Raw genomic sequence first — 17,932 nt, forward strand, 5'->3', positions numbered from 1 at the left:
GACAAAAATGGTCCTAAAGGAAGAGTGCTAAATTGGAGGAAGGCCAACTATAGGAAAATTCAGCTGGAGCTGGGGAATATGGATTGGGAGCAGCTGTTTGAAGGTAAATCCTCATTTGACATGTGGGAGGGTTTTAAAGAGAGCTTGGTTAGAATGCAGGACAGACATGTGCCTTTGACAATGAGGAATAGAAATGGCAAGGTTATGGGACCATAGACGACAGGTGAAATTGTGAGAATAGCTAAGAGGCAAAAGGAAGCATGCATAAGGTCTAGGTGACTGAAAACAGATGAAGCTTTGGAAGAATATCGGGAAAGTAGGACTAATCTGAAATGAGGAATTAAGAGGGCTAAAAGGAGTCATGAAACATCTTTAGCAAACATGGTTAAGGAAAATCCCAAAGCCTTTTATTTGTATATAAGGAGAAAGAGGGTAACTAGAGAAAGAGTTGGCCCACTCAAGGACAAAGAAGAAAGGTTATGCGTGGAGTCAGAGAAAATGGGAGAGATTCTAAATGAACACTTTGCATCAGTATTCACCGAGGAGAGGGACATGGATGTTAAGGTTAGGAACAGATGGTTAATTACTCTAGATCAAGTTGGCATAAGGAGGGAGAAGGTGTTAGGTATTCTAAAAGGCATTAAGGAGGACAAGTCTGCAGGTCCGGTTGGGATCTATCCCAGATTACTGAGGGAAGTGAGAGAGGAAATAGTTGGGGTGTTAACAGGTATCTTTGCAGCATCCTTGAACACGGTTGAAGTCCCAGAGGACTGGAGAATTGCTAAAGTTGTCCCCTTATTTAAGAAGGGTAGCAGGGACAATCCAGGTAATTATAGACTGATGAGCCTAACGTCAGTGGTAGGGAAGCTGATGGAGAAGATAGTGGGGGATAGGATTTATTCCCATTTGGAAAAAATGGGCTTATCAGTGATAGGCAACGTGGTTTTGTGCAGAGAAGGACATGTCTTATCAACTTAATAGAATACTTTGAGGAAGTGACAAAGTGGATTGATGAGGAAAGGGCAGTAGATGTCATATAGATGGATTTCAGTAAGGTTTGATAAGGTTATCCATAGTAGGCTGTGCATAGGGTGCACGGTGTACAAGCTAGATGGATAGAGAAGGCTAGGCAGCAGGAGACAGAGAGTTGTAGAGGAAGGAAGTTTCTCAGAATGGAGAATTTTGACCAGTGATGTTCCACAGGGATCTGTGTTGGGACCACTGTTGATTGTGATATGCATATATGATCTGGAGGCAGGTAAAGGTGATCTAATTAGCAAGTTTGCAGATGTCACTAAGATTGATGAAGTAGCAGATGGTGAAGAGGACGGTCAAAGAATGCAGTAGAATGTAGATAGATTGGAGAGCTGGGCAGAGAAATGGCAGATGGAGTTCAATCCAGGCAAATTATGCATTTTGGAAAATCCTATTCAAGAGCATACTGTACAGTAAGTAGAAAAGCCCTAGGGAAAATTGGAGTGCAGAGAGATCTGGGTGTTCAGGTCCATTGTACCCTGAAGGTGGCAACGCAGGTCAAAAGGCATATGACATGCTTTCCTTCATTGGATGGGGCATTGAGTACAAGAGTTGGCAGGTCACGTTACAGTTGCATAGGACTTTGGTTTGGCTACATTTGGAATACTGCATACAGTTCTGATTGCCACATTATCTAAAGGATGTGGATGCTTTGGAGCGGGTGCAGAGGTTCACCAGGATGTTGCCTGGTATGGGGGGGAGGGGGGTGCAAGCTATGAAGAAAGGTTGAGCAGATTAGTATGATTTTCATTAGAAAGATGGAGTTTGAGGGGTGGAACCTGATTGAGGTCTACAAAATCATGAGAGGTGTAGACAGGATGGATAGCAAGAAGCTTTTACTCAAAATGGGGGACTCACTTACTTGGGGTCACAAATTTAAGGTGAGAGGGGAAATGTTTAAGGGAGAAAAGAGTGGAAAATTCTTTACGCAGAGGGTGGTGGATGCCTGGAATACATTGCCAGTGGAAATGGTAGAAGCGGGCATGCAAGCGTAATTGAAGATGCATCCGGGCAGATACATGAATGGGCAGGGAGAAGAAGGATGCAGATCCTTAGAAAATAGGTGATAGGTTTAGATGCAGGTCCAAAGGGCCTGTACCTGTGCTGTAATTATCTTTGTTTTTTTTGTTCGTTATTATCCCAACTTAATGAGTCAAATACTTGCAACAATCCCCATAAACATCCCTTGGCACAAAAAGTAAAATCAAACACAGGGTCTTACAGGAGAGATGTCAGAGAAAGAGGGTCAGCATGGACCTGCTTCTTGGGTCCAGCAGCTCCACAACTAACTGCCTTCTAAAATCAAACCAAAACCATTGAAAAGCTAAGCTGGGAGAACTGGTCACTCCCCTTTCATTGTAAAAGTGTTTCTTTTAAACTTTAAAGCCTTTTAGCTGAGGCAGTATCTGTTAGCTGTAATCAAGCTGTCTCTAAAACGCATCCAAGCCAGACTTTTCGCAATCGCAGCTTTTGCGACCTCTCTGGGGAAAAAAAAAGTTGAGGACAGCATTATTAAGGAGCATCATCGTCAAACTGTCCAATGGGACAATTTCTATCTAGATGTCTTGTTATTTCTTCCTTAATAATAGATTCAAACATTTTCCCCACTGCAAAAGTTAAGCTATGTGGCTAATAATTCCCCATCTTTTGTCTACCTCCTTTTTGAACAGTGGCATCACATTTAATGTTTTTCAATCTGCTGAAACAGCCTCAGAGCCCAGCAAATTTTGGAAAATTATCACAAGTACGCTATTTCCCCCAGCACCACTTTTAGTACCCTGGCTTGCATTCCATCAGGGCCAGGAGACTTGTCTACCTTTAGCTCCATTAGCTTGCCAATACCACCTCTTGCTTGATTATTATCATTTCTAGGTCCTCACCTATCATAGTTGCCTTGTCAATTACTGGCATGTTATTTGTGTCCTCCACTGGTGAAGGCCGACACAAATTATCTGTTAAATGTCTCGGCTATTTCCTCATTTCCCATTATTAAACCTCCCTTCTCATCCTGTAAAGGACCAATGTTTACCTTAGCCACACTTTTTCATTTCATATATTTGTAGAAATGTTTGCTATTTGTCTTTATATTCTCAGCTAGTTTACGCTCATAATCTTTTTTTACTTTTCTTTACAGCTTTTTTTTCTGGCTTTCAGCTGACCTTTTAAAGTTTTCCATTCTTCTAGTTTCCTACTGCTCTTTGCCACTTTGTATGGCTTCAGTTTTTCAATTTGATGGCAGATTTTCCCACAGTCCTTCCTTTTTACTGGAATCTACTTTTGCTCAGCACTTTTAAAAATTGCTTTGCAAGTCCTCCACTGCTTGTCAGCTGTCCCATCATGAGGTCTTTGCTTCCACTCTACTTTAACCAACTCCTCCCTCATCTTATTTTGGGCTCCTTTGTTTAAGCACAGGATCCTGGTACTGGATTTTATCTTCGCACTTTCCATCTGTATTCTAAATTTAACTGTACTGTGATCGCTCCTCCCAAGAGGATGCCTAACTATGAGATCGTGAATTATCCTTGTCCCATTACACAGGACCAGATCTTGGATAGCTTGCTTCCTCGTCGGTTCCATTACATACTGTTCAAAAGAACTCTTGCGGATACACTCAATGAACGCCTCCTCAAGGCTACCCTGACCGACCTGATTTGAACAATCCAGATTGAGATTAAAATCCCCCATGATATTTGCTGTACTGTTTTTATAGGCATCAGTTATTTCTTTATTTATTGCCCATCTCAATGTGATGTTATTATTTGGTGGCCTATAGACTACACCTGTCAGTGACATTTTCTTCTTAGAATTTCTCATTTGCACCAACTTTGCTGTCCGTGGAACCTATATCATCTCTCCCCATCTCCCTGATATCATCTTTAAATATAAGAGCTCCATCATCTCCTTATCTTCTTGACTGTCCTTCCAAGTAATCTGATATCCCTGGATATTTAACTCCCAGTCATGACTATCCTGCAACCATGTCTCCATAATAACTACGAGATCATGCTCGTTTGCGAGGATTTGTGCTGTTAACTCATCTACCTTGTTTCGAATGCTGCAAGTAATCAAGTTGTTATCCGTTCTTTTTGAATACTAATATTTCCATTCATAATATCTCCTGAACTTTCCTTCCTTTTAACTTCTTTCATAATCTTTTATGTCGTTAAACCCCCCCCTCCCCCCCACCTTGCACACATATTAACTTGCTTTTTTCTCTATTTACCATTCTGCTTCCGGTCATTTTCCCTTTCCCTTCTCCCCAATTCACTAGTTTAAAGTCCGAGTGACCACCCTATTTATCCTTTTCGCTAGAACACTGGTTCCAGATCGGTTCAGGTGGAGACTATCCCATCAGTAAAGATGCCCCCCCCCCCGCCATTCCAAAACTGATGCCAATGCTGCATGAAATGGAACTCCTCTTTCGTATACCACTCCTTTCGCCACTTGTTTACTTCCCTCATTTTCTTATCCCTAAGCTAATTTGCATGTGGCTCAAATAGTAATCCGGAAATTATAACCCTTGAGGAACTGTTCCTTAATTTCGTTCCTACTGCTGGATAATCCCAATAGGTCCTTCTTGCTAACCTTGCCTATGTTGTTTGTCTCAACGTGGACCACAACAACTGGATCCACCCCCTCCCACTTCAATATTATTTCAAGCCTATCAGAGATGTTCCTCACTTTGGCACTGGGCAGGCAACAAACCATGCAGGACTCTTGATCCAGCTTACAAAGGATACTATCAATGCCCCTAATTATAGACTCCCCTCCAATTACCAATTTTCCTTTTGCTCCCCACTCTTGAATGGCTCCCTGTACCGTAGAGCAGTGGTCAGCTGGTTTATTCTCCCTACAGCCCTTTTCCTCATCCTTACAAGGAGCAAATACCTGTTGGACAAGGTCAAGAGCTGAGGCTCCTCACCACCTGAATTCAGGGTCCCCCTACTTACTTCACTTGCAAGCACACCCTGCTGTCCCTGATTGCTGACTGACTTTGAAGTACTTAATCTACTAGATTAAAAATCACACAACACCAGGTTATAGTCCAATAGGTTTATTTGGAAGCACTAGCTTTCGGAGTGCTGTTCCTTCGTCAGGTGGTTGTGGAGCAGTGCTTACGAATAAACCTGTTGGACTATAACCTGGTGTGAGATTTTTAACTTTGTCCACCCCTGTCCAACACTGGTTCCTCCACATCATGGCTTAATCTACCAGGTGTGACTACCTCTTGAATCAAAGCATCCAGACGCTTCTCCTCCTCCCAGATGTGCTGCAGTGTCATAGAAGCACAGAGATGTACAGCATGGAAATAGACCCTTTGGTCCAACATGTCCGTGCCAACCAGATATCCCAATGCAATCTAGTACCACCTGCCAGCACCCGGCCCATATCCCTCCAAACTCTTCCTATTCATATACTCATCCAGATGCCTTTTCAATGATGCAATTGTACTGGCCTCACCACTTCCCCTGGCAGCTCATTCCATACAAGTGTTTGAAGCTTAGATTATAGCTCATTGGCTCGAAGTTGAAATTCATCAAGCAACCAACACTTGCTGCTGCTGTGGTCACTGCAGCTCAGAAACTGCCTACTCGCACAGCATACAACTACAGCACATCACCTGCCCAACTATTTCTACTTAGTCAATTACTTTATTAATTTATATCAATTTATATGGTCCCGACTCCAATTACTTTTATACTCACTGTGTACTGTTGCTCCCCACCACCCCGTCTGCTCCCTGCAGACTCAGCCATGATCCCCGGGCTCAGTTAGTTTTATAATCACTGTGTGCTGTTGCTCCCCACTCCATCTGCTCCTTGCAGACTAGACCGTGATCCCTGAGCTCAGTTCATTTTATACTTACTGCGCTGCTGCTCTGATTTCCGACTGCTCCCTGCTGACTACACCGTGATCCTTGACTCCAGCTAGTTTTACATTCATTGTGTGCTGCTGCTCTATCCTCAGAATGCTCCTTGCCGATAGGCCGCATTCCCCGATTCCAGTCAGTTTTATACTCACTGTGTACTGCTGCTCCGCCCTCTGACTGCTCCCTGCAGACTAGCAGTGAACAACAAAATCAGTTTTTTCAAATGACAGACAAGATCTCGATGTGGAGAAGGTCTAAAACATGCGTCTTTATGACCGGAATGAAGGGAAAGGTGCTTTATCTAAGCCATTCATTTCACCCCTTGGTCTTTGGGGCCATAACTCCAGTGTTGGATCTCCTTCCACTTTCCATTCAGAGAAGCACCTTAAGAAGGCCAAGAAAAACCAAAATGGATCTGGCTACTAAATTCACCTTCTTACCGAAATGTACATTCTGCACTACATTCTGAGGAAAGGGGTCACTAGAAACAGGCCCATCATGAGCAAAATAAAATCCAGAGAAAAGGAGAATTAGAGTTCATTCCGCTGTTTCCCTTGCTTTGCCATCAACTTGAATTGGGAATTAAATCCAGTCCTATGTTACTTCAAATTATCTTAGTGCGATGTAATGTTATCATTAAAATGTATGAGAAGGGATGTTTCATTTTTAGTCAGGTAGTGTGCAGGCAAAAAATTAATATGGTCATTCATTCCTCAAGTAGATTTGAGACAAAATTAAGTATTGTGTACTTTAACGTCCTTTGGAACACTTCTGAATTAGAGCTTTGATTGCATGTCAATTAAATACTTAATAACTATTATATAACATCTTAAGCTCTTTCTGATAATGCAATTAAGAATTCAGTAGTTGCTTTCAACAAAAAGTAATTTTTTTCTATCGTCTATTCTATTCCTGTGTACCTGACATCATTATTGCTGATATAAATGTTTGCGTTTTGTTTTGTTGTGTCTCGATGTAAATAAAGTAAATTGTTCAATAAAAATTGAACACTTGCTCATTTGTTCAGAATCTAAAATGCATCTTGGCTTATGTGTTGAAAGTTGATGTCTGTGGAACACTCAGAAATAATTAACATATATGTTAAGTATAATTTTAATTTTGAGTTTTATTATCCTCAAAATTATTTGTTTTATTTAACAGAACAATTTTCCAGCAAGTAGCCCTGAGCGGTTGCAAGATTTGAAATCCACAGTAGATCTCCTGACCAGCATAACATTCTTCAGGATGAAGGTAATTTCTTTACTGTCATTAAATTCTGCAATTTTGAACAAATTTGAGCAGTAATTTCACAATCATAAAGGAGTAAAATGTCTTCCTGAAGGTAAGGATTGCTATTTTACTTGTAATTAACAGCTTTTTTTTCACAAATTATTCTCCCTTTTTAGGACTTTCTTTGCAATTTTCCCATCATCAGCCTGCTGCCTCTGACCAAAGTCCAGATATTAATAAAATGTTATCAACCTCTCCTGCTTTGTCTGTGTAATTCTATTTTCAGGCATATTTGTGGTACTCTTGCTCCAATGCTTTGCTATCAGAAATCAATGTCATATCTTTTCGACTCTGAAGCATTCCTGCTTAATTGTTACCAACCACTATTCAGAGCCTCTTGTTGAACTTTGCCTTTATCAAAAAGAGCCCTTGGATAGCTCTTCCTGATTAACCCCACTGCTCACTATAGTTTTCCTGCTGATCTATGATGCACTGGCTCAGAGTGTAGTTGGTATGTTGATTTATTATGCCTCCTGGTTCCTTGCCAACTGGATCTGCATGCATTCTCACCCCGATCCTTTGCCATCTCCTGTGTGACTGGCACTATGATGCACTGAACTCAAGACAATCGGAAAATGCACAGACCTTTGCTCCCAAGTGTAACTAATTTGGTGCATGTAGTAACCAACCTTGAAAATTTATTAAAAGCCTCCTTTTTTTACCCTGTGCTTTCTCTTACACTCCTTGTGCCCTCACTCCTGTTATTCTCTCTCTCGTTTCTTTTCCCTTCCCTTTACACCCTACATGAGTCATAACCCTTCTCCCACTTCCTTCTGTAATCTGCATACCCTCCACAAGTGTACAGTACCACAGTTTATAAATTATTGTTTTAATTCTGGCACAAGCTTTGCACAGCAGTGTTACTGATTCGAAGATTGTAGGATGATTATACCATTATTTGTTTCTTAGTTTGCTCTCATCCGCCATTCAATTAAATGTGAAAACTTGCTAGCAGCTATAGATAGGTATTCAAATAGAGTGTTACTAAATTATGGGTGGAATCTCCAGTACCAGAGGAGGTGAGAACAATGACAGGCAGGGAAACTTAATTGGGTGAGAATTCAAAATTGAGGATCTTGACAGTGGAATAAACCTCTGTAATTAAGTTCTTTGACCTTAAAAAGTGTGTCAACCTTCCTGACTGAAGGTGTCAAGAAGCATATTTTAAATATATTTGCATCTAATTAAAAGTCTAAATTGCTGATATTAAGTGCCTTGTCCTAATTAAATTTTACTCAAGCCAGAAATGCATGCATTCAGAATCCTGACTGTACATAAGAGATGTGCATCTGCTAAGGGATCTTTTATTGGATGTAAGAATAATTCTTGCTGCTTTGCCCTCATGACAGTAAGATATAAATTAATGTGAATGATTGAGTTGCAGTATGGATTCTCCAAATAGAGCAAAGGCAGTATGGGGAGGAGAGAGTGTGGCGCTGGAAAAGTACAGCAGGTTAGGCAGCATCCGAGAAGCAGGAAAATCGATGTTTCGGGCAAAAGTCCTTCCCCAGCACATTCCTGATGATCATCAGAGTTTGAGGGTAAGTTGGAAGTGTAGGGTGAGGGTTCCAGAATCCTGAGTGGGTAGTTCATGGTTTTATAAGGGGTGTTATGAAAAATGAATATGTAGACCATCTGGAAAACAGGAAGGATTGAGGTCAGGATTGGCTTTGAAGCATATATACTTGGAGCTCAGAGGGAGACTCGGAAAATCAATCTGATGAGGTCAATAGAAAGAGATGAATAGATTAGATTACCTACAGTGTGGAAACAGGCCCTTCGACCTAACAAGTCTACACTGACCCTCCGAAGAGCAACCCACCCCCCTTACTAATGCACCTAACACTATGGGCAATTTAGCGTGGTCAATTCACCTAACCTACACATCTTTTATGACTGTGGGAGGAAACTGGAGCACCCGAAGGAAACCCACGCAGACACGGGGAGAATGTGCAAACTCCACACAGACAGTTGCCTGAGGTGGGAATTGAACCCAGGTCCCTGGTGCTGTGAGGCAGTAGTGCTAACCACTGAGCCATCGTGCCGCCTGAGGAGGGAGGTTTCAAAGATAACACGCAATAGGAATTTGTGGGGGGGGGGGGGGCAAGGATTATAGATGAAGAATAATGGGAGAAATTTGGTGAGGTTCAAATGTCTTAATCCTCACTATCAAAGTGTTATAAACTTTCTTTTCACAAAAAAGTCTTGTTTGCAGGTGCTGGCAAAAAGTCTCCGAATGGGAAAAGTCTCTGTTGGTGGGTAGTTCCTGACTGGAACTGTATCACCATTCCTTTGTTGTTGCTGTATCAAAATACTGGATCTTACTTTCTAACAGTGTCCTTCCACTCCAGTAACTGCCATTGTTCAAGAAGGCATCTCGCCACCACTCTCTCCTGGTCACTTTGGGATTGGCAATGAATGTTGGCCCAGCCAACAACACCCACATCCTGTGAAAAATTGTTAAATAAATTACCTCTCATCACCCACTGGGAACTGATCCCACCAAATTCCCTACTCCACCCATTGATCATATTGCTCTTTGGACTCTCCTATTGGGTCACGGAAACTGTCCAGACTGTATTTCTCTCCAGAGTTCATTTTATTCAGTGACCAGGTATTTAATCTAGACTTGTTGTATTGGCATTATGATTTTGACTAAATCTTGACTCTCAAGTATTAATATAATGTTCTGCAGTTATCATCTGGACTGTATGTTATTCTATCTAACTTATCGAAGCCACAGTTACATATGAATATATGTAGGAGCAGCGGTAGGACAGGAGCTCTTCAAACCTGCTGTGCTATTTCAAGAGTATCATGGCTGACCTAATTGCTCCACATTCCTACCTACCCACAATAGCTTTTCACCACTTGCTTGTCAAGAATCTATCTACCTCCGCCTTCAAAAGATTCAAAGATCCTGCTTCCACTGTCTTTTTGAGGAAGCACACTTCAAAGACCCCGATCCTATGTGAGAAAGAAAATGTTTTTGTTCCCTTCTTAAATGGGCAGCTATTTATTTTTATCAGCCCAAATTCTAGAATCTCTAACAGGAGTTCTTCCCCTATGCACTCTGCTAAGATCCCTCATAATTCTCTGTATTTGAATCAAGTCATCTTTTACTCAGAGTAAAAGTTCCAGAGAAGAAAAGCCAAGCCTGTGCAACCTTTCATAGTAAGCCAACCTATCTGTTAGTCTAGAGTAGTTCTGGTAATGCAATCTAATTAATAAATTATAACTTCATTTTTCTCCCTACCTCTTTGAGACCATCTCCTCTTTTGAGAACTAGTCTGTGACCACAAAAAGGTGTAATACTCACTTAATTGGGATTTTTCCCACCCTGATGTAGATTATATGCAATTGTGCTAAATGTTCGAATGAATTTCAGTATTGGGACATGTAGTAGACAGCGAAAAGGTTACCTCAAGTACAACAGGATGTTGATCAGATGGGCTAATGGGCTGAGGAGTGGCAGATAAATGTGAGGTGCTGCATTTTGGGAAAGCAAATCTTAGCAGGGCATATACACTTAATGGTAGGGTCCTAGGGTCAGCAAAGAGACCTCAGGAGTGCAGGTTCATAGTTCCTTGAAAGTGAAGTCGCAGGTAGATAGGATAGTGAAGATGGTGTTTGAGATGTTTTCCTTTATTGGTCAGTGCATTGAGTATAGGAGTTGGGAGGTCATGTTGCGGCTGTACAGGACATTGGTTAGGCCACTTTGGAATATTGTGTGCAGTTTTGGTCTCTCATCTATTAGAAGAATGTTGTGAAACTTGAAAGGATTCAGAAAAGATTTACAAAGATGTTGTCAGGTTGAAGGATTTGAGCTATAGGGAGAGGCTGAATAGCTGTTTTCCCTGGAGTGTTGGAGGCTAAGGGGTGACCTTATCAAAGTTTATAAAATCATGAAGGGCAATGATAGGATAAATTGACAAGGTCTTTTCCCTGGTGTGGGAGAGTCCAGAACTAGAGGACATAGGTTTAGGGTGAGATGGGAAGATTTGAAAGGAACCTAAGGGGGAACTTTTTATTGCAGAGGTGGGTGTGTTTATGGAATGAGCTGCCAGAGAAAGTGGTGGAGGCTAGTATAATTACAACAGTCAAAAGGCACCTGGATGGGTATATGAATAGGAAGGTTTTAAGAGGGACATGGGCCAACTGCTGGCAAATGGGACTAAGATTAATTTAGGATAACTGTTTGGCATGGACGAGTTGGACCAAAGGGTCTGTTTCCGTGCAGTACATCTTTATAACTCTAGGTATTAGATGTAGCTGATGCTGTTTCTATCTGCCTTTTGGCAGATCTGTTATGTGCTGTGAAGAACTGCATGATGGCATCCTGTCTAACTTCCAGTTGACAACACATCAAACCACCCAAGTACTTTTGGTGTAGAGAAAGAAGCTTTGTTGGCCTCACTGCAGGGTGTACTTAGTCCGTTTTTAATGTCACATGAGTATTTTCACAAGTATGACTTTTTGGTCCAGTAATGTGACAGCTACAGCTGTGTCCTGCACCGCATGAAGTGAACCCTGCAGTCATTTGATTCATATTTCATCATTTCATCGCTTCTGTCTTTTTGGTTGAGTGGAATTTAATTAAAAATATTAAATATCAGTGTCTTTATTTGATTTTTCTTCTAATTTTATTTAAACCTGATACAGCTATTCATTTCCAATGTACAATATTAGAAGTCACGCAAATAATAATGCATCCGTGACATTTTTTTTATTTAGGTACAAGAATTGCAGAGCCCACCACGAGCCAGTCAAGTCGTGAAGGACTGTGTGAAAGCTTGCCTCAATTCAACCTATGAATATATTTTCAACAATTGCCATGAACTGTACAGTCGCGAATATCAAACTGATCCCGTAAGTGACAAAGTTAATAATCTCTATGTGCGCAATCTCACAGGATATTCAAATTTTAGAGGTTATGATGTGTAAGGCATTCAGACTTTTGAGGAATTAATCTAACTTCACTTTATTGACTGGAAGGTAAGTCATTGTGACCAAGAGGACCAGTGAAGGAAATTTGATAAATGTAGCATGCATGAATGAGCAGCATAAAGTCTGACTGGTTAGCTTGCAAAACAGATGGCAAAGTACCAGTCATTCACCTGAAACCACTCAAGAATTTGCCAGCTATGAGCATCCATCTGAAAAAAATTGACAGGGACTAGACTGTAAGACATACGAGCAGAATTATGCCATTCGGCCCATCAAGTCTCTTTGCTAATTGATAGTGGTTTATGAGTTTCTCAACTCCATTCTCCTGCCTTCTCCCTTGATCACCTTGCCAAACAAGAAGGAGAAAGTGAGGATTGCAGATGTTGGAGATCAGAGCTGATAATGTGTTGCTGGAAAAGCGCAGCAGGTCAGGCAGCATCCAAGGAGCAGGAGATTCGACGTTTCGGGCATGAGCCCTTCTTCAGGAATCCTGAAGAAGGGCTCATGCCTGAAACATCAAATCTCCTGCTCCTTGGATGCTGCCTGACCTGCTGCGCTTTTCCAGCAGCACATTTTCAGCCTGCCAAACATGAAACTTATCTGTCGCTGACGTAAATACATTCAATAACTTGGCCTCCACACCCTCTGCAGTAATGAGTATCACAGATTAATTACCCTCTGACTAAAGAAATTCCTCCTCATTTCAGTTTTCACTGAAGCAGTACCCTTGGTCCTAATCTCACCTGCTAGTGGAAATATCTTCTCCACGCTCACTCTATTGAGGCCTTTCATATTCTATAAATTGTAATCAACCCCCCACTCATCCTTCTAAACCCCATTGAGCATGTACCAAGATTCTCAATTGCTGCTCCTATGACAAACCCTTCATCCCTAGAATCATTCTTCTAAACCTCCTCTGCATGCACTCCAATCTGAGCCCAAAACTGCTCACATTCTTCCAAATGCAGTCTGACCAGAGCGTTACACTGTATCAGCATAAATTTCTGTTCTTGTATTCTAGCCTCTTGAAATTAGTGTTATAATTGCATTATCCTTCAGAACTGCTAATTGAACCTGCATGTTAACCTTAAGACTAAGACTTACAACTCAGATATCCAAAGTCTTTGCCCATTTCAAAAATAGTTTACTCTATTCTTCCAACCAAAGTGCATTATCTCATACCTTCCCACATTGTACTCCATCTGCCACTTATTTGCCCACGCTCTTGTCCAAGTTCTTCTGCAGCCTCTTCGCTTCATCAACATTACCTGACCCTCCATCTATCTTGTGTCATCTGAAAATGTAGCAACAATATTCTTTCACCCAGATTGTTCATGAATAACATGAAGAGTTCTGGTCAATTCGAATCCCTGCAGAACTGCACGAGTCACTGGCACGATTCAGGTGGAGCCCGTTCCGTTGGAAAGGCTCCCTCCTGCCCTAGTATCCAATGTCCTATGATGCCAAAAACGCTGCTTCGACACTAATCGTTGAACCACACGTTTACCACTTTCCTCTTGTTCTACACAGCAGAATTTTTGTTTAAAATTAGCAAAATTTTGTCATCAGGTAGACCCCTTAAACAAGACAAATTTCTTGTGGAATTGCAAAGAACACAAATTAATTGTTCTCTTTATGAGGCACTTCAATTTTATATTGGTTGAAATTTTCTCAGCCGTTAAGTGTTAGCATAGAAAGTTGCAGGGGCAATAAAATATTGGAGACCCCTTCAAGAGGATTCCCCACTATACTTCACCATTGGGTATTTTATCCAGCAACAAGAAAGATGATGACTACCAGAAGGCAGGCAGTCAATCTTAAAAATGACCAATCCAATTGAAGACCACTTCCAGTATGAAGAAACTGCTTGCAGTGTGGAGGTGGTATTTCAGGTTTCAGTTTCCCAGGGGGGAACTATTTTAAAGACAGCGACCTGGACAGCTTTATCCAGAACCAGTGTTGTCACTGAAGGCGCCCACTCCCTCTGATCGTTGGGGCCATAAAATGATGCTGTAAGCATTTGATGACCTTTCAGCCTCAGCAGTTATCTCTCTGTTTCTCTTTCTTTCTTTCTTTCACTTTTTCTTTCGCTCTTTCTTTCTTTTGCTCTCTTTCTTTCATTCGCTCTATCTTTCTCTCACTCTTTTTCTCGGTCTCGATCTCCCTTCCTTCCTTCAGTCACATTCACTCACTCACTCACGCCACGCCACGCAATTGGTCAATGACAAGAGGCTGACCTCAGGAAGGTTTCTGCCATAGTCTCTCTGTTCACCCCAATGAGCTCTACACCTGCACTTGGACTTAATGTTGCAATTTGACCCCTGCCAGTAAAATCCTGGCCATTGCCTCCATTGAAATATGAACCAAAATAAAGTACTTTCTTTGAAATTTGAAATAAAAACAAAAATTGTTGATGGAAAGAAGCAGAGTTTTGAATCCAATGACTCTTCTTCAGAATGCTATTGTATTTTCCTTCAATCTATTAAATATCGTAAGGTTGTTCACAGATTAGAAATGATTAGCAAGCAGTACAAGACAATAAATATTCTTTAAACCAATACAATATAATATACAACTCAAATTCTTTTCTCTTTGATCTAACCAAACCATATGGTCTCCTGAAATAAAACAGAGAATTGATATTTATTACTTTTATGTACTGTTACCTAATTCACTCTTTTTTATTAAGAGAACAATAATTGACCTTACGTAGTTGATAGAGTACAAGATTTATTTTAGGGCCAGATTCACTGCCTGCTGCATGCAAATTGTTCATTTTAATCAGATGGTGAAAGGGATACAAACATTGGCCTCCGTTCACTGGCATTTCGAAGTGGAAAATCATGAGTGTCATATCCCTGGTGACCATCCTTGATAGACAAACCCAAGTGAGGATAAGTTGACTGTAAGATTTCTTCTTATTTCTTCATGGGATATGTACATTGCCGACTCAGCCGGCATATTTGCTCAAACTTAATTGCCCTTGCGAAGTGCTGGTGCTGCCCTTGCTCAACTATTTAATCCATGTGTCAATGCTTTCCAGATTTTCATATATATAATGACCATGGAATTATATCTTAGTGACTATGGGGTAAGGACTGAATAGAAAAGCTTTTGTGTTCAACCTGATACAGAATTTTAGTATTGGGTGATAGAATACTCAAGTACAACTAGTGAGTGGATATGTGTTAGTTATGCATGTTGTAAAATTTGTCTCTGTCATGGTCATCCATGTATTGAATGCTGTGTACATTTCTTTTTTTGCAGAACAAAAAACAGGAACTGCCTCCTGAGGAGCAGGGACCAAGTATAAAGAATTTGGATTTTTGGCCTAAGCTTATCACTCTTATCGTCTCTATTATTGAAGAAGATAAGAATTCATATACACCAGTTCTTAATCAGTAAGCAGGACTCACTGATCATTTTTATACAAATTAATGGAAACTTCCTAATTACTTGAGTTGCCATTTTAATGGATCAAGTATAGCTTGAGCATTGCTTGGGAAATGAAGGAGCTCTGAAGATTGAAATGTTTTAAAAATTGAATCAATAGCAACAATGCACAAAATGGAATATACTTAACTGTTAACCTTGGGTTGACAGATTGTATATATTTTTTAAATTCATTCACGGGATGAGGGTGCTGCTGGCTAGGCCAGCATTTATTGCCCATCCCAGGTATTGTTAAGAATCAATCATGTTGCTGTGGAATTGGAATCTCAGGTAGGCTAGACCAGGAAAGACGAATGGTGGTTTCTTTCCCTGAAGGACATTGGTGAACCAGATGGGTTTTCCGGAAAATTGACAATGAATTCAAGGTTATCATTAGACTCTTAATTGCAGATTTTCATTGAATTCAAATTATACCATCTGCTCTGGCAGGATTCGAATCTGGATCCCCAGAACATTATTCTGGGTCTCCATCGGCACTTCCTCACCACCCAAATCCTGGAGGAAGAATGCGTCATCTTCCCCCTCAGGTCCCTTCAACCCCATGGAATCAATGTGACTTCACCAGTTTCCTCATTTCCCCATACCCCCACCTCACTCCAGCTCCAACCTTCCAGCTCAGCACCGTCCTCATGATCTGTTCTACCTGCTGATCTTCCTTCCCACCTATCTGCTCAACCCTCCTTTCTGACATATCACCTTTACCCCCATCTCCATCCACCTGTTGCACTCTCAGCTACCTTCTCCCCAGCCCTACCCCACCCCCTCACATTTATCTCTCCACCCCGAGACTCCCAGCCTCATTCCTGATTAAAGGCTTTTGCCCGAAACATCGATATACCTGTTCCCCGAATGCTGCCTGACCTGTTCTGCATTTCCAGCACCACTCTAACATTGACTTTTGATTAACAATCCAGTGATAATACCACTAAGCCAACATCTCCCTATTCTGTCATATTATAAATCATTGGTAGAACTATACTTAAAGCGGAGACCGATACGTTATATAGTCCTGATCTGCATTGTTCAAAAAGGATATGATAGCTATTGAAATAGGCATGCAAGCAAAATAATTCCCTGAAATTAAGGATGATATGGTGAAGAAAGATAATGGAGCTTGAGCATGTTCCCACAGGAAAGTAGGAACCTGAGAAGTGATATCATCACGTTTAAAAGATTTTGAAAAACAATAAATAACACAAACTTTGACAAGTTGTTTCATTTTGAAAAGGAACTTTGAGCTTGAAGGAAGGTAAATGATCTGCAGAAAAAATGACCCAGATATTAACGTGCTGGAAAAAAGAATCTGGGGACAATGTTACACCTAGGTGAGGTGGAACACTTGGAAGGTTTGTTGATTGGTGTCATCAGCAATAGCAAAGTTTGTGTATGTCTACGAGTTCTTTGAGGCCATTTTGGTGAAGCCATTAGCACACATTGTTGGAGCATGTGCTCCAAGTAAATGGAGCAAGCAGATTGTGAAGTCTGTCTGTGTGTAACATTGAGTGACATCAACATTGTCATTTTGGACCTCATTGTTCTGACTCCTGTCATCTCAAAAACACAGAGCTGAACTAGAGTTCAACAACAAGAAGGACCATCACAAGTCCTGTTTAAAGGAATCAACTAATTTCAGGTTAAATGCTGGTTAATTCATTTTACCTTTGACTTTGCAGAGGTGCTTTGGATTTTCTACAGTTGTCTAAAGTTAGTAAATTCAACAAGGAGTGGTTCTGTATTTAGTCTATATAGAAACCAACAACAGAGATAAAACTAGGACTTATGTTGTGCTGAGAGAGATTGAGAAGTTAGAGACCAAATTAATAGGCAGGACCTATTGTATAGATTATTAACTGTGACATACACCAACTGGTGTGTGATCAAGCAGATTGGAGAATCAAACAGGTGGCACAGAGAAGAGTGTGGCTCAAAGAGGTTTCAATTCTTGTGGCACTGGCATCAGTTCTGATGAGTTAAAAACAAAGCACATCAGGACTTGTTTGGGATCAGACTTGACAGTTCTGAGTATTTGAGAAGAGAAAAGCATAAGCATGGAGTTGTGAGAAGCAAGGTGAAAAAAGCAACTGTTTGGGACTTATAAATCATCTAAGATTCTACATTTGGGGGAAGTGGGATATGACGGAATGAATCAGGACCTGATGAAGGCCTCATGTCAGAAATGTCAACTCTCCTGCTCTTCAGATGCTGCCTGACTAGCTGTGCTTTTCCAGCACCACACTCTTCGAGACATAAACACAGTGGCTACTCAGGTCAGAGGTTAGGAATACTGCAGCAAGTAACCCATTTCCTGACCCCTCAAAGCCTGTCCAGCATCTACTA

At 41.0% G+C, this 17,932-nt stretch overlaps 1 protein-coding gene across 3 annotated transcripts in view; it reads left to right on the forward strand.

Annotated features, from left to right (window-relative positions):
- LOC132809026 (protein unc-13 homolog B-like) overlaps positions 1-17,932 on the forward strand; it is a 577,546-nt gene that overhangs the window by 451,275 nt on the left and 108,339 nt on the right. For all 3 annotated transcript variants that reach the window (XM_060822442.1, XM_060822515.1, XM_060822523.1), the window contains 3 exons: positions 7,067-7,156; positions 11,930-12,064; positions 15,410-15,543. In XM_060822442.1, coding sequence (XP_060678425.1) covers positions 7,067-7,156; positions 11,930-12,064; positions 15,410-15,543 — 359 coding nt within the window. The remainder of the gene's footprint in view (positions 1-7,066; positions 7,157-11,929; positions 12,065-15,409; positions 15,544-17,932) is intronic.

This window comes from Hemiscyllium ocellatum, chromosome 1, assembly GCF_020745735.1.
Source record: "Hemiscyllium ocellatum isolate sHemOce1 chromosome 1, sHemOce1.pat.X.cur, whole genome shotgun sequence".
NCBI classification, from domain to species: Eukaryota; Metazoa; Chordata; class Chondrichthyes; order Orectolobiformes; family Hemiscylliidae; genus Hemiscyllium; species Hemiscyllium ocellatum.